The following is a 23,614-nucleotide window of genomic DNA, read 5'->3' as shown; positions in this document are numbered from 1 at the left end:
TTACCTTAGTATCTGATACTGGTATTATTCTAGCACTGTCCAGACTTGCATCGAAGTTCAATCCAACGTTTTCATAAAACTATCGGTATACATTCTCAGTGTACTCATATCCTGACCATTATAGTCATATCCCATCACATCTACCCAATATTACTTTCAGTACCTTGATTACAAGAGTGTTTTATTGCAATCAAATCATAATAACGCAATACATTCAATTCCAAAAAAGGAGGATACACAACCTGCTATGGTTACCTCGCATGCCTTTTCGTCCACTGGTGACGTCATTACAGGGGATTCTAATGGCTCCATTTTGGTTTGGACGAAGGATCAAGATTACGTTTTCAAAATCAATAAGGATATGATTGGAGGAATGAAAGCAGCGCATATGGTAAGACGAAAGATTGTTTAGCAGAATAAATTATGTAAAACACTTGTAGTTACTAAAGTTGCAGTACATTCCGGTTCCATTTTTACACAGAAACCAGTCAGTACCCTGTGTATGATGGTAGATAACACTCTACTCTCTGGTGGAGGGTCCTACATCAAGTCCTGGGACAGCATCAACAACTATCGCAAAATATCAAAAAGAGAGGTACCTATAAAAAGAGCGAATGAAAAAAATTAAAACGCTGCAATAGCTAATGTTTGTAGTATATAAGTGAAGTGAATATGTTTTTTTTTTAATGCCGAAAATGCCTTTTCAGATTCCAGAAATAGCTGGAAATGTAAGAACAATCATTCCACAACGAGGCTCCGGGGCAGACGGACAGATTTATGTAGGAACGTCCAAATCGTGTATTCTAGCAGGGTCGCTCCCTGTTAAATTTCGTTTTATAGTTCAGGTATATGATTGAATGAAACTCACTTTTGTTTGCCAAAGGAAAAACCACAAACCTGACAATGTTAAATATCTTTGTAAACGTAGGTAATTTTTACATGGATTTTTCCTGCAATTTCGATCATAAAATGTGTTCGTTAATCTCACTAAAATTAGCGTTGTTACTATTTTCTATAATACTTGGCTTTGTAAATTACATTTACGAACGCAAACAACGTTGAATTGCTTTTCAAGTTTTACTATGCTTTTGGGTAGCCTTTTAATGGAAATTACCGTAATTATTTGCATATAGGGCCACTGTAAGGAGATCTGGGCTATAGCAGCCGTGCCAGGAGAATCCAGCTTCATCACCACCTCTCACGACCAGTTCGTCATTAAGTGGTCCGCCATTACTCACCGCGTTCTGTGGCGCTCGCCGATGGAGGTATTAAATACCATTATATCTTTAGAAAGTTGATTTCATTAATTTTTCATAACTTCTGATGATTCTGTCCCTACCGTTACCAACATTTTGAAATTACTTAGTTAAATTACATAGTTCTAAACACAAGAGTCGTATTCAGATAAAATATAAGATTTGATGCTGATTTTTGGGTGAGGAGGAAACTTGGTAAAAGGGGGACTTGATGTACATATTTACATTCATGTAAATCAATGGTCATTTATTTTCTTCTTTTTTTACAGAAGCCGACCACGGCGCTGGCCGTAGATAGCCGGGGTCTCTATGTAGCCGTGGGTTCCGTGGCTGGTAGGTTCTTCGTGCTAAACGCAAAGAACGGGATGCACATAATTACCGTCCAAGTCGGGAAATCCCAAATCAACGCCATGAGGTATTCTCCAGGTGAGTATTGATCTTTTAGACACTGCCAAAGGCAGGTACGCGTATAAAAACAATAGCAGATGTCAGATTGTCTATACAAAAGGAAAAGTTTTATTGTTTTATCTACTAGGGATATTGATCTTTTTTTTTTGCAGACAATGCGATGCTGGCGGTGGGATGTGAAGATGGACACATACATATATTCTACGTTCACGACGAAGGTCAGATCTACAGGAAGAATAACATTATTCTCAGGGTCAGTACTTATATATACATGTAGCTAAATGTACATTAAACTTTAATGGTCTTTTTTTTTTACCACATTTAGCTTACAACTTTTGATTTGCTATTTTAAGGGACACGTGAAATTCGTTACAAATCTTGACTGGTCTACCGACAGCCGTTTTCTGCAAAGTGTGGATGGGGATTTTGAACTCCATAACTGTAAGCGAACAAAACTTTCCAGTTCAGTCTGAATGAAGACCTATTCAACTAAATTTCCTGCACTGCAATGCATCATATCAAATAGTTGTACATAAAACTTTTTTAAAATCATTTTTCAGGGAATATACAGCGCATGGAAAGAGAAGATGCCAGGACCCTTCGAGATTGTAACTGGCAGACGTATAGCTGTTGCGCTGGCCATCCACTGATGGGTATGGCTATTAAGATTTTTCTCTCTGTCAGTGAAACAGATTCTCTCTGGTAAATCCCCCTCCAATACACTGTTACTGATCTGTATTTTACGGCTGTTCTGTAGGTCCCTGGACATCCTGTGATGCTGGAGAGACCGTGTCTGTCGTAGCACGCTCCAATTACCGCGAGATCATTATCACGGGAGATAACACGGGCAGAATGAAAGTCTTCAAATATCCTTCCTCCACTAATATGGTAACTTATGATTTTCGAGCATTCAATTTTTGTACTTTTTAAATGTCTCCTTTTGGATCTTGGGCGTAAAATCCGCCTGTGTTCTTTTGCTTTTGATAATTTTCTGTCAGAAATTATGTGGAAAGTTTGTTATTAAACTGCATATCATTTTTGCAACCTTGTCCGACAAAATTAGGAAAAAATATCGCGCTTTTGCGTGAAAATTGGTTGAAAAATACGGTGGTAATTTCCCCCACAAATCCTTGTATAAGTTATCTTCAAAAGGTCATATAAAAGGCAGTTATCAAAAAGAGTTATCTTACTTATTAGAGGGACCATTGAACCTTAAGTATATACATGTAATATAATTGTCTTTTTCCTGCCCTGCAGCCTGCCTGTCGCTGGACCAAGCTGTACTCAGGCACAGTGACCGCCCTAGAGTTCCTGTATGACGACAGCTTTGTGTTGTCCTCAGCGGGGAAGACCCCTGTCCTAGCTCAATGGAGTGTGGTGGACACGTACAGTGGACAACAAAACCACTCGTAGAGGACAACAAAACAACAAACAGAGGACAATAAAACAACACATACAGGATAACAACACAACATGAAGAGGACAAAACAAGTTGTAGAAGACAACAAAACACAAAGAGGACAACAACACAACATGTAGAGGACAACAACACAGCAAACAGAGGACAGCATATACATGTATCAACAACAGCAATCATCAACAATGCACAACAATATTCATATATGTACATGCTGATCAGACAAATACTGTTATCGTTGATTTAGATTGTGTAGGCTTTTATTAAGCACCTAGATGATATAGTTGGTGTTTCAAAGTACCAGTAACTAGTTCAGTCTACACTTTCAAAATGTATATCAAACAGCTATATATTACTATATATTCAGTAAAATTGACTAGTCTTTGAATCCTTTATCATCATGCCGTCCATAAGGTCTAGTTGATAGTACATTAGTACTAAATATGTTTACCTCAGATACTCAGTTTTGTGAACATTCCTTTATTTATGCATAATACTCTGTAGAATGTTGCAGAAATTCATTTTTTATAAAGTTCATACCGTCCACTATCACATTCCACTTTTGATATGTATACATATACATATAGTGAACAATTATTATTTTTAAAGCTTTATTTGCTTTTTAATATTAGTACTCTGTGGCATTAGAGCAATTTGTACATTTTTGCACAACTTTCATTTATACTCTTCTGTAAATGCAGTTACATGTACATGTGTATTATTATTATAGTTTTGTAGTAAAATATAATTCGTTGGTCAAAGAATCAATTTACATGTTGTGATAAATATGTTCTCAATGGAAAGGAACTGAATCCTTTTCCAAGCTCTGATCATTCTGTGATAATTGTTTATATTTAATGTACTATACTTTTTGTCATTGTTCATTTTTATTAAATAATCAAATTAATATCAAGAATTTAATTACTTCTATTGTCTTTTGAAAAAGACATAAATGAAAATTTGAAAATGCATTGCATTTACATCTGCGACTCAAACCGCTATTGATATAAAAGAATCTGTTCATTAAAATGTCATATCATTTCAATCAAATACCAGTACCACAATGGTGTAAATAAAATAATCAAAATGTTTTTAAAAGACAGTATAAAGATTGGTCTGAAATGTTCTTTTTGATTTAATAAAACTAAAAATTAATATAATGTGATGTCATCTTGAAAAAGGGTTGTGCCAGTGCTATGGACAGTATCGGTTTCTCTGTTCCTACATGTTTTTTTTTCTTGTTAGAGTGATAATTGCAGTAAATTCATTTTGATATTAGATATCATCACATTCAACATTTAATAGTTCTATCTTTGAAAAATTAATCAGACTTGAACACAAATAATATAACATTTATTAAAATTAAAATTCTTGAAAAATAGATACATGATTAAGTTGTGCACATTGACCTCCATGCAATGTGTCTGCTCGGGTAAAATATAAATTAATTAGCTTATTGATAATTAAATGCAATTATTTCTATCAGAGAACATTTCCTCTCTAAACAATCACAATCACTATTCCACAGACCACTCCTTGAAAAAATCATTGCCTTTATTGTCCACCACAATAAATGCTGGGAAATTCTCCACTTCAACTTTCCAAACTGCCTCCATTCCTAAATTGATAATTTAAAAAAAAAAAATTAGAAGAATTTAAACAGATGTATATTATAACTTCAAGGTAGAGTGATAAAGCATGGATTTTCAAGTGATATATGTTGTTTAGTAAGTTTCCATAATTAAAGATTTAAATAACTTCACCTAATTCAGGATATTCGAGCTGCTCAACTTTCTTGATACAGTTCTGGGCTAATATTGCAGCTGGTCCTCCAATGGAACCAAGGTAAAACCCACCATTGCTCTTACAAGCCTTGGTTACCTTAAACAAAACAAAGACACAACTGTATTAACTGTTTGATCTAATAAAAATTACATGAATATTGTACACCACTTTACAATAATTGCAAAATTCAAAAGATTTGTTATTCAAAATGTAAAGCTTTCATTGATTGTTTTGATTAAACATTTTTATTTCATGCAACATCTATACTGACAATTAAAATACAAAATTTCCACATCAACAACACAAATTGAAAAACTTTACTGAAGACATAGACAGAGAGAGAGAAAGAGAGATTTAAAACTTTCTTGTCAAAAATGAATAAATTTGAATTTACGATATATCCCAACTACAGTGAAAAAGAAGTTTCTTTATGTGCCCAGAATCTTCTGTGGTTTCATTAATATTCAAGGGTATCAATTTTCGTGGATAAAGTGAAAATCACAGTTTCAAGGATATGTAAACTCGTTGCCAGTGGTCTTATCAATACAAAATGTTATTAGAAATTGCACTTCAATGAACACTTAATTTCGTGGATCAACTGAATAACGAAATCCACGAAAACTGGTATTCAACAAATATTGATGAAACCACAGCATTTGAGAAAGATTAAATTATTCAAAAGCAAAACATTAAAAATAAATGTCAATCGTATACATGTAAATACTGATCAACTGTGCAAAATTGCAGAAAGACCTGTTTGCTTCTGTTGCCTTTTGCCAACATCACCATGCTTCCTCCAGCCTTCTGGAATTCATCTACATAGGAATCCATTCGACCAGCTGTTGTAGGGCCAAAAGAACCGGATGGAAGTCCCTGAATCACGTAAATCAAGTGACATATGATGTCATTTAAACACTTAATTAAATAATATTTATAGATTATCTTTGCTACCCAAGGGTGACGATCCACGGTGTTTGAAGGAGTTTCTCTATTCATGAATAGAGGTTTTTCTATTCGTGAATAGAGAAACACTGTGGATCATAACCCTTGGCTAGCAAAGATGTTTACAGATAGACTGAAGGTGATCATATTGATGAGTAATGCAATAATAAATGATTTTATTGACATAGTATTCATTTATTAATCAATAACTAAAGCTGAATGATAATCTGATTATTGGGTAAAATCTATTATGACATAAAAATTGGTTAGAAATATGGCTAAATCGTTAGAGTAAATAAGTTTTTAACTGCAACATTTTTAAAAGAGTCTGATACAATGTACATCCTTAAATTTGCTTTATTCATATTCATACTAAACAGGTTTTACTGAAACATATTGGTTTAATTGCTTCTATAGTAAAATGTACTTGTATATTGGTTGCAACTATCAAAGATCCAACTGCTTTTAATAAAGGTAAATGTATCCTCTTAATGCAATACCACATACCGGTACATGAAATACTGTATATACAGAATATCTTAAATCGGGATTTCATTTATGAGATAAATCTTTGAAAACTAACCTCAGGAGTCTTTGCTGGTCCAGCATAGTAGACAGGGTGGTCTTTGAAGTACTGGGGCAGGGACCCCTCTGAGTTCAGGCGCTCCTGCAGTTTGGCATGGGCAATGTCTCGGGCCACAATGAGGGTCCCTGTCAAACTTAGCCTTGTCTTCACGGGATATTTGTCTAAAGATTTAAGGATCTTATCCATGCCATCGTTTAAGTTAACCTGTAGAAGAAAACATTTTTAAAATATCTTATATTACTAATATATTATTTTATAAATCAATTGCAGTTTGTATTAGATAATACAGAAAAGGCATAATTCCATTGTTTTTTAATGGCAAAATAAAATTTACATAACTATTTAATTTTGCATATGGTTTATAGTTTAATTCAATAATTAAACCTTTATTAAATTCAATAGTTGTTCTATGAGACTGTCAGTACAGTGAAGTAATTAATAGGATACTCACCTGAACCACTTCTGTAGTCAAGTCTTTCTCCTGGACCTCTGGCATGTATTTGGAGGGGTTTGTCTCAAGTTGTTCCAAGAATACACCCTCTTCAGTTATCTTCCCAAACACCTATTATATATATTCTTCAATGAAATTCAAGTGCTTCATTGAAATCAACATCATTGGATTGATCTCTCCAGCTCTTTGCATAACAACAACTCCATTTATCTCACCTGTCTGTCAGCTGAACAAGACACACCTATTCCGACCGGACACGAAGCACCATGACGAGGCAATCGAATCACCCTGACATCGTGACAGAAATATTTACCACCAAACTGTGCACCAATCCCCAACCTCTGTGTCAGCTGGTGAATTTTCTGCTCCATTTCCAAGTCACGGAATCCTCTACCATGTTCATTTCCTTATAAAAACGTTTTCTTTTCAACATATGCATTTAGAGAAATAGAGGCGTAAGTATTTTTCATAACATCTTTAAATAAATCGAAATCTCTCAATAAAATTATACCACCTATTTTCAAGTTGTAATGATATCAAGAAATTCATCTTTTTCAGTTGTTTATTGTGATGCTTTATGTTATTGTCATATCAAGATGATATTGTAATTTTAAATTGTTAGAACTGTTCCCTCTAAGTAATTATTACTATATTAATGAAGAGCTCTAGAGTACAGTCTCTTCTAATTCCTCAGTAACGTAAGAACAGTAAAGAAGATGTATTTCTTAAATGTTCATGTACCTGAACATGACATAATCCCTAGGAGGCAAAGTTAATTTCCCTTATTGATTAAATCTAATATATAGACTTTTTGCTTTGACATTTCATTCATTAAATATAAAGTCTATACTATGTAAAAATAATAACTAACACCCTATCTCAAAGTAGTGGACATTCGGATAGAGAGACATCTAGAGAGGAAACAACGTCCCACTGATCTTCAATCTCCAGCAATAAAATTTCATGCATATGTACCTGATTTAAAGATGTTATCAAGGTATTTGGTGGAGGCCAGTTTAACTGTTTTTAGATTATATTCTGCTGAGGTTCCTCCAATTACGATGGCCAAGTGGTAAGGTGGACAAGCTGCAGTACCCAGGGTCTAATCATGAGGACAAAAATGGAAAATATTATGGTAAACTTGGAAAGAGGAGGTCCAACATAAGTCAATCACCAAATTATGGACAGTACAGCTAGTAAATATAATAATCTACCTTAATTTTTTCATTGACAAAGCTCATGAGTTTTTCTGGATTAAGAAGAGCTTTTGTTTGCTGATACAAGAATGTCTTATTGGCTGAGCCACCTCCCTTGGCTATGAACAGGAAGTCATATTGATTGGAGTTCGTGGAGTAGATTTCTATCTGTGCGGGCAGATTGGTACCGGTGTTGACCTCTTTGTACATATCAACTGGTGACACCTTTAACAAAAAGAAACATATTCATGCAATGCACACATTTTATATTGTTATTCAACTTTTTTAGAAGATATACCGTACTGTGAATTCCCTATTTTACGCTTAATTTCGCGACTCCACTGTTTAGCACCAAATCGCGAGAATATGAAATCGCAAGCACCAATTTTTTGTTATAACTTTATAAAGATAAAAACTGTCAGAAAAATAAAAGCGAGATTTCAAAATCCGCAAAGACTGCTTCTCGTGATTTTACGTGGATAATAATTCCTCGCTATTAATTAGGAATCTACAGTATTGAGAAGAAGTTGACCATGTTGACAGTTTTGAAAATTGAAATTAAACACTATACCATCTTAAAATGAGTATTAATAAAGAACAAAATTCCTACTTGTGAATATCTTAAGTTCTTCTTGGTATATGTATTGTAGACACCTTTTGATAAAGCCTCCGCATCATTGCCATCTGTCCAAACATACTGGCCCTTTTTACCTGTAGTGATGTTTTAAAATCTTTACATCAAATATCTACATGTTTGTATATGCATGTAGAAGTCACATGTTAATATTCTTTTTTTTTTGTCACTGTTAACACTAGTTGTCTGTGTTGATAAATCATTGATTTAGATTTTGTCTATTATTCCAGTTATAAAGATAAATGGATAAAATGTATGTTTCTCATGTGGAGACTGCAACAAAAATACTGAATACATGTATTCGCCCCTGTTTTATTTTCGCCCCTTTCCCCCTCGTTGACAGAAGGCGAATTTAAGATTGGACAAATTTCATGTTGCAAAAAATATCTCTGTTAACACAACTGCATCTGGGCAAATTCAAGTTGGGGCGAAAAAGGTTGCAAGTGTAAAAGGGCAAAAATTACATGGGGCAAAAATAGCCCTGTGTACAGTATGCAATAAAATGTTAAACTAACCCATAATGATAGCAGTTCCAGTATCTTGACAGCCAGGCAGTACCATTGCAGCAGCAACATTGGCATTTTTTAGGAACTCAAGGGCAACATAGCGGTCATTCTCTGAAGCTTCTGGGTCTTTAAGAATGTTTGATAGTTGCTATAAAAAAAAGACAGAAATTGCACACAATTTATCTCATATTTTTCTCCTATTTTTACCAAAAAATTTACATTATGATTTTTACCTGCAAATGGGCTGGTCTTAATAAGTGGGCAACGTCAATCATTGCCTGTTCCGATATCAATGTCAATGCTTCTGGCTCAACACTCAGACATTTTTTCCCTTTCACTTCAAATGTGGACACATAATCTCCTAAAATATGAATGTTTAATTGTAAAATAATGTGCTGCAAAGATACTTTTTGTTCATCAGGAAAACAGGAGCCAACCAAAAACCAACGAGATTTAAAGATGATCAAAGTGGGCGTGGAACAAAATTCTGCATTTCAAATTTAAAAACACTGTTCTTAAAAGTTATTCATTTCCTCTAGCATAATATGATCCCTGTTAATGCAGAACCTACCAGTTAGCTTCTTAAATGGTGTATCATGAGGTCCTTCTGCCTGCAAAATGTCCTGATAGAAAAATGGTTTCACTCCTGCTGCAGGAGTTGCCTTGTGTCTCAGAGAGCTGCGATACACATTTTGTAAGACATTTAGCAGCTTGCGATTGTTGTTCATCTTCCAACCTGCAAAATAAAATCAACACTAAAAATGTCTTTCATGACTAAAGTGTATTGAAAAATGATTAATAACTTTATGCCTTAATAACACTTTTTTTTCTTTTCAACGTAAACTTCTCTATTGCTAGGTTCCCACTGTTTTGCAAACTGTTACAAACACTATGATTGACAAATCGTAACTGATCGTGGGAATTCTCTATAATTCTAGGGTAAGGTACAAGGTGATGTAAGTCAATATATCCTTATGCAATTTGTTAAGCTTTGACACAGTTAGGTCACGATAGACATATTTCAGGTTACACGATCTGTCATGATCTTACTGCCTGTTTAGATAAGAGAAAATATGTACTAATTGTCCTGATAGAAATCCCCATAGGATCTCCATCTGATCCAAACATTATGACTTGAGTCCCCAATTTAAAATGACTAACTGATCTACTCCCTTGCTATGGAGTATGATAATGATGATTCTTTCATGATCGAGATGGAGGATGATTCCAACAGTAAATCTAATTAGCCCAACTGACCACATTGACACATGGCAACTATATGTAGCGCAGGGTGGTGTTTGCCACCCCAAAAAATGATCCAAATCAACACAATTAGGGGGGGGGGCATAATTAAATGCACAGTGTTGTGCTTAGTAGCGATGCAGTACAATCTGATATGATGATAACAAATAATTACCATTGAATAGTAATCGTGTTGATATTAACAGAAAAAAATTTTGATGGTCAAAATATGTTCTACAACTAACAAATTTGCCAAAACATACCAACAGATCTGGTGAGATTTGATGTGATTACATGCTGTACAACGATTAGTCGATTACTCTACGATTGAGACTGCGATTTTAATCTCACTGCGAGTCGTGATGGTGGGAATATAGCATAACCTGACAACACTGGATGAAGGAACGATACAATCACTTAATTAAGCTAAGTTGTTTGAATTTAATACCTATAAAGATGTATTTACCTACCTGAAGTAGGTTTATTTTAGCAACTTAATCAGATATACTAAGCTACTGTACAAAAAGTAACGTTAACAATTATTCGTGGCTGTGTAAAATCTTATCTCGAATTGTTTGATTCATTCAAATGTATTCAAATAATCATGACTTTCTTGATTCATACGTCGCAAGTATTTACCTTCACTGGCTACACTTGCACTCGCATTCGTCTGCTGTCCTTGAACTATACAGGAAGTGTCTTTTTGATGCTTTAATAGGCTTTTGAATACGTATACAAATAAACATATTAAAGATGCAGTTACACTCTTTCGGAACGTCGTTGATTTTTGATAATGGTGTATGTTAAATAACGAGATCTTTCCGAACGGAATCAGTAAACCTGTTAACTTTCACTTTCACTCTGCTCGTAGATGATGAGGAAGTAGGTACGGAGGTGTTGTAGGCATGGAACCTCAACAAGAAACACGCGACGAAAAGCCCCTAACATTTGCGGATATTGGAATACCTACAGGACCAAAGCTAGAAGAAGGGGCATTAGGCAAGGTAAAATTATAGCCCGTATGTGAATGGCGGTGTATCCCGCTGTATACATGGTATAGTCCAATCCACACTTTGCAAAAGTTGTTCCCCTTTGTGGGGTCAACTCAAAGGTCAAAAGGGACAACCAAATATTTTGGCATCCTGTGAAAAAAATCTCTTGGAATTTAATTTATTCTTTCGATATGTGGGTTTTTCAAAATTTACAGCAGAAACGGATTTCTAATGTCAAGTGACAAAGTTACAACACTCTAAAGTACAAAGGCTTCTATGAGAAATATATGGGTTTTTCCCCAAAGATGGCGGCCAGGGGACATAATTTTTGTAAAGTGTGGATTGGTCTATTTTGATACTTTATCTTGTTTATACCGACGGTCTGGCAGTGTTACAGTTGATTATATAAAACTGCCATTAATGTTAGTTTAGTAAACCTTAATTGATAATTATTTCATGATCAAAACTCACATGTAAAAATACAATTACTGATTTTTCACCAAATGTAGCAAAAACACACAAGTACGTTTGTATCAGTTACAAATGTAATTGTATTATTGTCATATCATGGTGAGATAATTAACCATCTTGGGAGCCATTTAAACATGATTGTATACATGTAGTCATTGTTTTACAGCATTGAAAATTTTATTTTAAATAGCCTATCTTTGGTAACACAAACAAATGTGGTACTATACATATGATTTAAAATGACAAAATCAAGGGTTTGAACAAACTTACAAATCCAATAAAGAGTTTGCAAATTTTTTATGGCTACAAAGAGACTGGATGTCATTATGACGAGTTCAAAATCAACCCTTTGGCTATTTTTTTTATTTCCCTGTGTAGTTTAATGTGTAAAGGTCACAATCATCTAGAGCTGGTATTTTAGAGATAATTTTGTACAGTAATTTGTACGGTAAAAGTTTATAATTGTTGTATAGTTTATGTGATTATTGTTCATTGATACTTCTCAGTAAGCTGTGTATCAGAGTATAGAATTGGGATGGAATATTAAGTAGAACAGATATTCATCCTGGCTAAGTAAATTTAAATCAAATCAATATTTGAGTTCACAGTTCATGTAAGATTATTAATATACATGTATACAAGTGTTTGGAGTATTCATTTCTAAATCTGCTAGCTTGTTAAGGACACATTTCATCAAATTTACATTTTAAAAAAATGTATTTTAACACCATCATTTGATAGGCTTTTGTTTTCATTGCATACTTTAGAGAGTTAACAAATTAAGTTATATCCTGGAAGACTTTGCAATTTATTGATACTAATTTTATAACCCTACTGAATGATTAAGACCATGAAGAACTAAATTCAATGTCAGTTAACCAATTTGATGTTTTCTGAATCATTTTTATAAAAACTACAACCTTAATGTCAATTTACTTCAGCTGTTTATAAATATATACCGGTATTTACTCTGAGTTGGAGGATAGACAACATGCTGTTCTAGTGTTTTCAATGAAAGCCCCTTTGTTAGATGAGTGTTTATACATTTGATTTGAAAGCGGTTTACAAAACATTTATTGTTTTATATCATGCATATACTCCTAGCTGAATTAAGAGTCCACTAGTCTAAAAGTTAAATTCTATATACAATGATCGGGCGAGGTATCTCCTTGACTGAAAAATCTGTGATGTGCATTTAATTTTAACTTGCATCATGTCATGAATTAAATCATCTTGATCTTAAAAACAAAACAATACATGTAATATTAAGTTACACATACAGTTGCCATTCATGCAGTCATAGGAATTTCCAACAGATATTCTCCTTATTATATAGTGTATTGGTTTTCCATCTTGGTTTTCAGTGTTCAGCCATTTAATATACTGGCTGCATGTTGATGTTGGATAATTTTGGTGTTTGCAAAAGCTCAATGCTTTCATTGACATACAATTCAGATATTTTTTTTCTAATAGAGCCCAGAGTTAATTTGCAATAATTGTTTGTAAATATAAGACATATTATACATATTGATCACTCAGACAGTACTTTACAACAAATATTTTCCTCATCATTAAAATATCATTGACAAGGAAAATCACACCAAATTAGGTTAAATATACTTCAGTCCTATCTCCATTCCAACAAGGAATTGTTTCTTTTTTTGCTAAATATTCAACATTTATGAAAACAAGGAACCTATAACGTAAGTCTGATTAGGCCTAAGAAAAAAAATTGTTTGTTTCCAGAGGAAGTATCTGATATATAATATCATTTTTGTGTTTTCTTAAGACCAGCTTAATAGTCAGGAATGATATTAAAAGTATTTCTCATTTTATACCATTCAGCAGTGTCAGTATCTACATGTAACCGGCATGTATGGATCCGATACTGCAATATTAAAGGGAGAAAAAAAATATTTGAAAAAATAAAAAAAATTTCCGACCGACCGACCATACTTTTTTTCAGCATGAAAGCGGAAACAAACAGTTTTTTTTGTTAGGCCTTAAAATCAGATCCTTGATCCGCTCCTTATTTTTTGTTACACAAGTAGCGACAATGAAAAAAAATAAGGAGCAGATCAAGGATCTGATTTTAATCAGATTGAGGTACCTATAATATTTATTTAGAAATATTTACATTTTCCATGGCCAGTTTCTTATCAGTGATAACACTACAAAATAATTTTGTAATGTATTTAGTGCATTTTATTTCATCAGTGAATTTTAGCATTTTTTTTCAACACTGACCTGACCATATTTGATCACCTCATAATACTTAAGGAATGATTCCTTATTCCTTAAAAATAATCATATACATTTAAAATATGGAAATCCAAACCCTCTTTTGCTCCTCTGAAATAATAGTTAAATATTTATTCTCAAAGAATCCTAATCAAATTGTCACCAGGCTAACAGGTGTGTGACTGTGAGTCAATATATTGGGTCTCAATCTCAGTGGTTAGAGCACTGACATTGTAAGCCAGAGGCCCTGGGTTCGAGACCCATTTGAGACATGGCTTTTCACCACCTATTACATTCGGCACCTATTATATGTACAAACTCACTGTCATTCCCTAGGAACATGCTTCACGCATTTCCTGTAGTCTTATAATTTGGGGATGAATTTCTGTGAAGAGGGGGAGTATGTCACCGGTTTAACAAGTGTGTGACTGTCAGTAAATATAACAGCTCCCATTAGCTGCTCCCAGTAGCTCAGAGGGGAGAGTGCAGTCGAGATATGCCACAGGCCCTGGGTTTGAGTCCTGATTTAGACTTGACTTTTAACCTCCAGATACACCTAGGTGGTTTTTAGTTTCTTGGAAAAGATGACATATGTCAGTTTGTAGGGCTGTTGATATTTAACACTTGTATCAAGAGGATGTTTTTATGTAATATCTCATTTTACAAGCCTTATACAATGTACATACTTCATTAAGCACTGACTCTACTTACATTAGAGTGTATTGCTTTACCCACTTATATAAAGATCAACTGTATATTGCAACTTGACCTCATACAAATAACCTCTGATTTACATATTTCCCCTCATAAACCAGTCTGTGATAGCTGCAGTGATTATAGTTGTTATCAATATTTTAAATACATTTCCTCAACAACAAAAAAATTCGATCAACTCAAGGATTCACTCATATCATCAGAGAAAAAACCTTTTAAGATATTTCCTTTTGAAGTGTGATAATTAAAAGGAAGTTTTTTATGATGAAAACGAATGCATAATAAAACTAATGGATCATCATGCGCAGCTATGCTGGCCTGGGTTCTCTTTCAGACAAGGATTTGTTTGTAAATTTTAAACACTCTCATTTAAAAAGCTGCAATTTCATTTTTTAAGACCATGCCCATTATGTCAATTGAAGGTTTGCATTAACAATTTTTCACTAATGAGGATGCTTATGCATTAAATGCAGGACAGTTTACAAGCAGTACCTGGTAGATCAAAATAGCTGGATTTAACCAATACTATATACTATATATGTACATATATATATCTTTCATTTGCATGACTGTTATATTCTTGATAGTTATGGGAACCTCTCAATCAATTTTTTTTAAATTTTTGATATGGTATACTGGGTAGTTTAACAGAAAAGCAACATGATTGTTTACATGTAGATCATAGACTATAATCTTAACTATTAACACATTCATTGCCTCGGTAATAGTGTTTATGATAGGTCGGCTCCTACTAGCTATAGCTAGTACCGGTACATAGCTCATCCCTGTAGCCCAGTAGGTATAGACCATTGGTTTTTAAACCAAACTTAAGGATACCGAGTTTGACCCAAATAATGTGGCCATTAACCAGATCTGTTAAATTACACCTCATTTAATTAAATACAAGTCTTTAGCATCTCATTTTCACTCTTGTAAGTAATTTGACTATATATCTCAACAGAAAAGACCTCTGAAAGATTTGGAGAAGAAGGAGATAGCGTTTGCTGTGATATCGGTGCTCAGTTCATTGGTAGCCACTGGGCTGGCCATTCAGAGACTAGCCACAACGAGCAATGGAAATCCTGACTTCACCTTTGCACTTATCATTATCATCAATGCTTGTAAGTCAGAATTAATACATGCCTGCCTTAGTTTTTAATATTTTCTTTAAATACATGCTTCAAAAGTTAAAAGATCTAGTTGTTATATGTATGTGTTCTGGTTAAAGTTAATTAATTGTTTTGTATATAGTTTAATATTTCCATGCAGATATGTACATATATATGCCAGATATAGATTTTCACTTAAACATTGCGTGCAGTTACACAGGTGTAATAAAGGACATAGAGTTATCAGTTATAATATATATTTTGCATTTGATATACCTATTGTACACTTAATACAATGTAAGTGTTGCAAAATGACTGATGCAACAGCTTGTGAGTGTTTGTGTATTGATCAAATTTCAGCTGACTGTTAGCTGTTTCATTTTTGTATATGTATCATAGCTAATATTACCGGTAATAAGAGTATTGTTAAAAAAAAAGGATTTTTCAAAATTTTTAAACACCAAAAAATTACGTCAAATGCTGCAGCATTGATGAATTTTGCCATTATTGAAAAGGGGAATAACTCAATTATAAGTTGAAAAAGAAATTGAGTTATACCCCTTTTCAAATCTTTCAATAATTAAGATACTTAATTCACGCTGCAGCATTATGCTTTAAAATTATGGCCTGTGAAACTGAAAATGAATTTTTTGCCTTCATGCCAATACCATGATTTCAACCTCTTTTTGCAGTGTTTTGCATTTATTATGTAATCCATGGACTCCTTGCTGAGCGGCCATATGAAGTGATTGTCATGGTTTTGGCAACTTTTGCAGTATTAATCTACATTATTGTCAACTACATCATGAGTACCCAAAATGATGTAAAACTTGTGAGTTCAAACTTAGTAAATAAATAAGAAAAGAATAGGTATTTAATAAATGTAAAGATATACCAGTAATATTTTGCTTTGCATGTACATTTAAAAAAAAAAAGAAGTTTATATTGCACAAAATATTAAACACACAGAATTTTATCCAATATTATGTACAAGAGAAGTATTTTAAAAAAAAAAGACTTACACACATTAAGATAATCGCAGAAATACTTCATTTTTGCAAAATTTGCAATATTGCACCACCTCCAAGACACCCCCCCCCCCAGGATAAACGGCATATGTTTATTTATGGGTTAATTGATGGTCAGCCAAATTGAATTAGTCACAACCATCTTCCTTTTTATCTGGTTTAATTCTTCAATCACATGCATTCTGTTAAAATTATTGACAATGGTATCATTTATAATTCTATGAAAAATCATAAAACTCTTTTAATAGAGGTACATATAGAGGTGTGTATAGAAATAATCCATAGAATGGGCGCAAGTTCCTAAGCCTTGTTTACACTAAACAGTATGCAGTTTCCCAATCAACAGAGGTTTTAGTTAGGATATTTTTTCCTTTCAGGCACGCCTGGTACTTGCCTGTGTATTGAGTCCGATTATCATCATTCTGGGTGTCATTATAGCAAAGGAATATCACGACTCTGGTCGTCTGATCTTCAGGACAGTTGGTGCAGACTCTATGATGCAAGGATTCTGTAAAATCCTGTTCCTTTTTCTGGGTTTACAGAAGTTTGATCTACAATTAAGTGTAAGATGATGACTAAATTAACTCAAGCTATTTTGATATTTTTAATCCCCCCCCCCCCATCTTTAGATTATTAGCCATGAAGAGAATAAGAAACATGACAAAAAGATCGACTTACATGTACATGCCCTTTGTTTGTGGTTCTAGGTGACAATGGTACTTCTTATTCTGCAGTCTGGAACCAAAGCAGACACCGAGGACATCATCATTCTGTCCATCGGGGTCCCGGTCACCCTCATCTGCTTTGCACTTGGATACTTTAGTGTAGGTAGAAGTTTTAAGCCAAATTTCTCTATTTTGAACTATTTTTGCAACAGTATTATCTAGAGGATGAGTTTTTAGAACACTGTAAATGCTGAGTTTTTTTGGTTGTGAAAAAACCCAGTGATTTTCCTGCTTTTAGTATGGCATATAAATGGCTTCAATCCATTGTAATATCTAATGAACAGGTTCGATGGGAGAATAAGAAGCTGGGCATTGCATATGCAGCATCTTTAGTCCTGGCACCAGCTTACATTATATTTAAAGTTTATCAGGTAATTATCATTTATACATGTATGTTTTATAAGCTCATCTGATTACATTTTGTCCAGCATCCATTGTCTGGCTCACTAATAACTCTTTACACTTATCATTGTACATTGCATAAGGGAAAAATTAACACATTAAGAAATTCTGTTGAATTTGTGATATCATAAAGGTACTGTAGATTCCTAATTAAACACGAGGAATTTTTTTTCACAAAAAATTTTGAGTGGCAATTTCGCTTTTATTTTTCAGCTAGTTTTGAGCTGTAGGAAATTATAACAAACGAATAGTGATTGCAATTTAATATTCTCACGATTTGATACAAAACAGCAGAATCACAGAATTAAGTGCTTGCGTAAAATAAGGAATTCAAAGTACTTGGGTCAGAGTTAGGACAGAAATGGGTGTTGCTTCTGAAGTGGGCAAAGTGGCCCATGGGCCTATTTTAAAAGAATATATATATATATATATATATAAGCTCAGTTATTGGCAAATCAATTAAGTAGATGAATATTGTATGTTTATTTGTTCATGCATGTTATTAGGCTTTCATATCAAATATAAAATCTGCAGGAATTTAAAAGATAAAATGTTTTTTGTTTCGATTTATGATAATGCTGAAATTTTACTATTTTAGACAGCTGATGCTTTGGGAAAGGTTATACCTGTAGATATACCGCAGCATAATGCCACCAGTACCGCTGCCACTGCCACTGCCACTCCGACTCCAACATTTAATCCCCTCTCTGGGACGACTTTCTTCAGTGCAGGGCTTGCTTTATTCATTCGAGTAGTGATGGGGATCTATTTCCTTAAATCAGTTTTAAACTTTGGCCATGGACTGAAATACAAAGGTGAGAAAAGTTTCCTTATTTTATATAGAATATGTCATTCAGTTAGGGATTCAGCCAAGTCTAATTCCAAATTGCACTTTTATTACCGGTAATTAAAGCAGTCTTGGAAGTGAATAAATTAAATAAAACTTTGAATTTTAAATCAATGATATTAAACTTTATTCTCAAGTATTTGGAAACCACGATAACCTTCACGTCGTAACACAGACCAGTATGTACCAATCCTTTCAGGACTTGGATTGAGTGGTTCGTTGTATGTCTAAAATAAACCAGTTTGGTGTGTTTTAATTTGTCATGTGTGTTGGTGCATTCAAATTAAATTTCTATGTGGGTGATGGTCACTATGCATGATTACTGGATAAAGATAAAAGATTTCTCTTTTAATACCTTTACATGTATATTGGCACAGTAAAAACAATAAGGGTAAATTGCCATGATTTTTTAAATAATATATTCCATTGGTTAATTATGGCATTATGAATATGAATAAAACACTGAGTCAATGCCAAGTGCAGGTACGGTAACCAATATACAGAAAAATTAATGCAAGATTGTCAACCAAATTTAAATAATTTTTATGTAGGGTTTATGAATTTTTTTCCAGATCAGCCCCTAATTGGCCATATGCAAATAAAAAATAGCATGTATACATATATAAAATTATTAATATATTCTGTTCCCTTCGTAACATGGTCAGAAACCTGTGGCCATTCCCACATGTTTTCTGAATAGACTATCCAATGTGATTTAAAAGATATTTGTTTATTTTGTTGCAGTATATGGGGGAACGGAACCACCGAGAACAAACATCGAAGAAACAGCACCTCCAGAGTAAATCCTCAACCGACCAAACTTGGAGTATTTATAAATGAGAAAAAGTTTATATAGGGGAAATCTTTACAAATTTTAAAAAATAAATGTTGACAAAAATTGTCAACTTTAGAATACCCGGTACATGAAGTTCTGAAATAGGCAATGCACAACATTAATTCTTAGTCATTGGGGAAAAATAAAGTTGATTACATGTTGATTTGCAAAAACCTTTACAATGAATTAACATATCTTCAGTAAACCTGGTGCTTTTAAAAAAGAAAATATAGAATATGGGCCAAATTTTGCAAATCACTTATTTGCTAATCCATCTGTTTGTTAGCAGGAAAACTTTGAAGGACAAATTCAATATATCTTGTGGAGAAGTTTAATAAGTGTATTGTAGATAAATTATATAGTGATTTGTTTATCATGCGAGTGTATATTATAGTACCGGTATTATAAACTCATCAAATTATTTTTCTACAACTAAGTAATACTCTAGTACTCACATACACAAAATGTCAAGTTGTACAAAACAGTAATTTTAATTTTGTACATGTATGAGAGGATTGAAATTGTGTATTATTTGTGGAAATAATCATTTTATTGCTTTTTAAAAATACAACAAGGAAAGTTGCTTTAGTTTGGATTAAAGAATTAATATTGAATATTTTCCAACCACCACCCCACCACCCCCCCCCCCCCCCCCCCAAAAAAAAAACCCAACAGTCAATTATTTCAGTACACAACCTTCAAATATAGATTTGACAAAGATTATCTTATAACTTGACAGTTTATTGAGAGAGAATTTGACTGTTGTTGGAATTCCTTTCTGTACCCTAATAATTAAAAAAAAACGTTCCCTATATTCCTCCAGCCATGAAAAGTCCTTATAGTTTTTATGCAAGAGCATCATCAACTTTTAACTTTTGCATTATGACTTTTAATACGGTAAATTAGTTTTAGATATTTCTCCTCATCTATATTTTTATACTATCAATGCCATTTTCAAAAGGTGCTTTCATCATTATGCATATCCATAACTTTGTTTTTGATTTATCACTGTTGTGTTGTTCTGTTGTCATTCTTTTTTCATTGTTGTTTGCTTTTTTTTTTATTAAGTTGATCCAACCTAGCTAGGTTGATAACCGGTTTGTTGTTGTTTTCATATATAGTGTATCTTTGATTTTCTCTAATCTGAATAATTACCAGCACTAATCAAAATACATTGTACAAGTTTGTATATTACCGGTAAATATATTTTGGGTAAAATCTTTACATATACCTATAATTTGTCATTCATTACTTTCTTCTTACACCGTTTAGCCTAAATTTGGGTTATATATCCAGAAATCATGTCATTATATTTTGATAAAGCTTGTATTTTTCTGTATTCAGCGAAATTCCACCTGTGTTTCTTTTAAAATGGGAAAATGTACGTGTGTTATTTGGTGATACATGCATATATTTTGTTTGATTGATTCATGATACAATTTAATTGATTGATGAATTAATTGGGAGAGAGAGACCTGCCAAAGAATGTTATCATGATGACTTTGATAAAAGTATTCAAACGTAGTGTTAACCATTAATAACTTGTAGTGTTTTGATGTTATGGAAATCAGTGTTTACAAATCTATGCATAACTCATGTACTATCAAAGTGTAATGATTTAATAACAAATGTTTCTCAAGATACACAAGCTATCATAGTCTAGATTGAACTTTTTATTAATAGGTGAGGTTTTTCTGTAAATTGTGTAGCTATTTGAAATTTCTAACTTTTGCAAGTGCTATGTACACTCCAAACCGTCTATCTTTACATATCATGAAGTATTCTTTTATTCTTGCCAATGCCAGAAGCATTTTTAAAAATCTTTATTTTAAAAAATAAATTTACCGTTAAAAGAGTTTAATGGTGTGAAATTTATTTTATGAATTTTTTTTTCATTTCAATCCCATATTGTTGGGTAATAATATTTTGCTTTATTCTAATTAATGCCAAAATTTGTACAAGTTGAATGTGGATCATATGAAAAATAAAGCATTGACATATTGTTTCCATTGTTTCCATTGTTTAGAGTTCCCTCGAACATAAGAAAGAAAGTAAGTGACTGGTTTAATTACAGTGAGTTATACCAGTTTTAAAAAAGGGGTTTTCCCTTCAAAATATTTAGATTGCATGGCTTCCGTGCTTAGACTCACTTCCTTATGGCGGACTCCTGGTGTTCTGGACCAGCACACAGCTGTCTCGTCCTTTGTTATTCTCTTTTGAGAAGTGGACAGGCATATCCTAGTGAATGTAGGCTATGCCTGCCCTCTTCTCAAAAGATAATGGTCCTTTCTCATCTTTGTTTTTGGAAATTAATGAAACATATGACAGGAGAATGATAATGATAATAAAATATGTATATTGTATTAATTTCTTATGATGATAAAATTGTAAACAGTTATACAAATTTTAAATATACAAGACAACTAATATATTTATATCTATTTAATAAAAGTATAAATAGGTCGAGAAGAAAGTCGGATTGCACATGAGGTTTTCTAATGACAAAAGTATTCTTTATATATCTATCAAAATTGCAATTATAACTTTTCACCCCGAAAAATTCGCAGGAAGGAAAACTGATCTTGCGGAGATTTATAATGGGGAATGTTTACATCTTCTCTTCATCGGAAGTGACTCGAAATACCTCGCGCAATTTTTCAACGTTATACTGCAATACAAAATCTCCGTTGACATCACATTTTGTATTGAAACCTGATATGCTAGAGGGGCGTTTCAATGGTGACATCTTGGAATTTTTTCATACTTTTGAATGAGCATCACTTGAATCCTGAGGTGTTTATAAATATCGAGTAATTAAGCAAAATGTGTATCGAGGATATACATGTATAATGTCCTTCTGACGTTTAGGGAATCATTCCGCGTTTCCCCAGCACCTCTCCTATTTGATTAATAAATATGGTTGATTCAGATGTTGAATTTCGAATCTCGAATTCTGAGTTTCGTAATCCGAATTTCGAGTGTTCAATGCAGTATGAGCCCTCTGTACTTTCGTTAGCTAAGGTTCTATGTGAGACAGTGTGCTTTGGTAAGCGATCTACATGTAATCCATATACATTTCCCCTGAGATTATATAACAATTCAATCAATAATACAGTTTGATTTCCGGGGTGCTCAACTGATACACCATGCCCCATCCCCTTGTTTGTCATAGGAAATCTATTTCAGAACTGATCTAGCTAAGATCTGTCTCTCATAAATAAAATAGTTCATTGTTGTGTATTCTTAATTTTGAAAATTAAACCGTAATCATGCATGGTAATTGTAATTCGTAAAATAAATATTTAATCTATCTCAAACAAATTTTAGTGGGGGGTTTTTCAGTGCAAACTTTAGTTATGTTGTTTGGTGTTTTAAAGTCCAGTTTTAGAATAAATTGAATTGCATAGCATTAGGCTGTTAAATAATGCATAGTCATCCCAATCTTGTGCAACAGAATCAATTACTGTTACAACAATAGTGGTACTTCAGATACCGGTTGTAAAATATTAAAAAAATCAAACTTCTAAGCTCGTTGCCTTTTACCTGAACTCTTTAGAAGCAATAAAAGAAAGTAGCATTCAACAAGGCAAGTATGGTGGCATATCTCTGCCCCTTGTGACCAAGTTATTTTTCTATTAATTATGTCGACATGCAAGATAAATATGTTGACATGCAAGATAGTTATGTCAACATGCAACATACCTATGTTGACATGCAAGAAAACTACAATAAAAAAAGAGTTATGAAAAATCTCAAATATCGCCAACATGTGATATCCAAGATGCTAGATACGCTACCTATTGATGTCAACATGCAACTTATTTATG

General features: G+C 33.3%; 3 protein-coding genes across 11 annotated transcripts in view; 2 read left to right on the top strand and 1 right to left on the bottom strand.

The window, feature by feature from the left end:
* LOC128189515 (echinoderm microtubule-associated protein-like 2) overlaps positions 1 to 3,988 on the top strand; it is a 32,780-nt gene extending 28,792 nt beyond the window's left edge. For all 8 annotated transcript variants that reach the window (XM_052861155.1, XM_052861153.1, XM_052861156.1 and 5 more), the window contains 10 exons: positions 230 to 391; positions 482 to 595; positions 708 to 845; positions 1,134 to 1,265; positions 1,526 to 1,682; positions 1,817 to 1,917; positions 2,018 to 2,105; positions 2,225 to 2,317; positions 2,422 to 2,552; positions 2,922 to 3,988. In XM_052861155.1, the coding sequence (XP_052717115.1) occupies positions 230 to 391; positions 482 to 595; positions 708 to 845; positions 1,134 to 1,265; positions 1,526 to 1,682; positions 1,817 to 1,917; positions 2,018 to 2,105; positions 2,225 to 2,317; positions 2,422 to 2,552; positions 2,922 to 3,077 (1,272 nt within the window). In that variant the 3' untranslated portion in view covers positions 3,078 to 3,988. The remainder of the gene's footprint in view (positions 1 to 229; positions 392 to 481; positions 596 to 707; positions 846 to 1,133; positions 1,266 to 1,525; positions 1,683 to 1,816; positions 1,918 to 2,017; positions 2,106 to 2,224; positions 2,318 to 2,421; positions 2,553 to 2,921) is intronic.
* A 429-nt stretch (positions 3,989 to 4,417) lies between these two features.
* On the bottom strand, positions 4,418 to 11,188 carry LOC128188881 (fumarate hydratase class I, aerobic-like). The gene is made up of 13 exons (XM_052860189.1): positions 11,063 to 11,188; positions 9,753 to 9,917; positions 9,415 to 9,542; positions 9,191 to 9,329; positions 8,652 to 8,752; positions 8,060 to 8,266; positions 7,821 to 7,947; positions 7,061 to 7,251; positions 6,846 to 6,956; positions 6,392 to 6,598; positions 5,620 to 5,739; positions 4,845 to 4,962; positions 4,418 to 4,699 (listed from the first exon to the last, which is right to left on the bottom strand). Exons 2-13 carry the CDS (start codon positions 9,907 to 9,909, stop codon positions 4,599 to 4,601), a joined length of 1,707 nt encoding a protein of 568 aa, XP_052716149.1. The 5' UTR covers positions 9,910 to 9,917; positions 11,063 to 11,188; the 3' UTR covers positions 4,418 to 4,598.
* A 101-nt stretch (positions 11,189 to 11,289) lies between these two features.
* Positions 11,290 to 20,427, top strand: LOC128188882 (uncharacterized). 2 transcript variants are annotated; one of them, XM_052860190.1, is made up of 9 exons: positions 11,290 to 11,427; positions 15,803 to 15,962; positions 16,643 to 16,782; positions 17,356 to 17,541; positions 17,686 to 17,802; positions 17,988 to 18,074; positions 18,704 to 18,920; positions 19,090 to 19,166; positions 19,697 to 20,427. In XM_052860190.1, the coding sequence occupies exons 1-8, from the start codon at positions 11,329 to 11,331 to the stop codon at positions 19,161 to 19,163; spliced, it is 1,080 nt and encodes a 359-aa protein (XP_052716150.1). In that variant the 5' UTR covers positions 11,290 to 11,328; the 3' UTR covers positions 19,164 to 19,166; positions 19,697 to 20,427. The 2 variants fall into 2 exon arrangements, with proteins under 2 accessions (XP_052716150.1, XP_052716151.1); XM_052860191.1 differs by lacking the exon at positions 19,090 to 19,166.
* Positions 20,428 to 23,614: the final 3,187 nt, after the last annotated feature.

Source organism: Crassostrea angulata, chromosome 6 (assembly GCF_025612915.1).
Source record: "Crassostrea angulata isolate pt1a10 chromosome 6, ASM2561291v2, whole genome shotgun sequence".
Lineage (NCBI taxonomy): Eukaryota > Metazoa > Mollusca > Bivalvia > Ostreida > Ostreidae > Magallana > Magallana angulata.
This window is presented reverse-complemented; position numbering and strand designations above follow the sequence as displayed.

Coding starts and splice junctions, on each gene's coding strand:
- LOC128188882 (XM_052860190.1), top strand. CDS start 11,329: ATGGAACCTCAACAAGAAACACGCGACGAAAAGCCCCTAACATTTGCG. Junction 17,803..17,987: donor TTGCACTTGGATACTTTAGT/GTAGGTAGAAGT, acceptor TCTAATGAACAG/GTTCGATGGGAGAATAAGAA. Junction 18,921..19,089: donor CCATGGACTGAAATACAAAG/GTGAGAAAAGTT, acceptor TTTATTCTCAAG/TATTTGGAAACCACGATAAC.
- LOC128188881 (XM_052860189.1), bottom strand. CDS start 9,909: ATGAACAACAATCGCAAGCTGCTAAATGTCTTACAAAATGTGTATCGC. Junction 6,599..6,845: donor TGACTACAGAAGTGGTTCAG/GTGAGTATCCTA, acceptor TTTCTTCTACAG/GTTAACTTAAACGATGGCAT. Junction 5,740..6,391: donor GACCAGCAAAGACTCCTGAG/GTTAGTTTTCAA, acceptor TACGTGATTCAG/GGACTTCCATCCGGTTCTTT.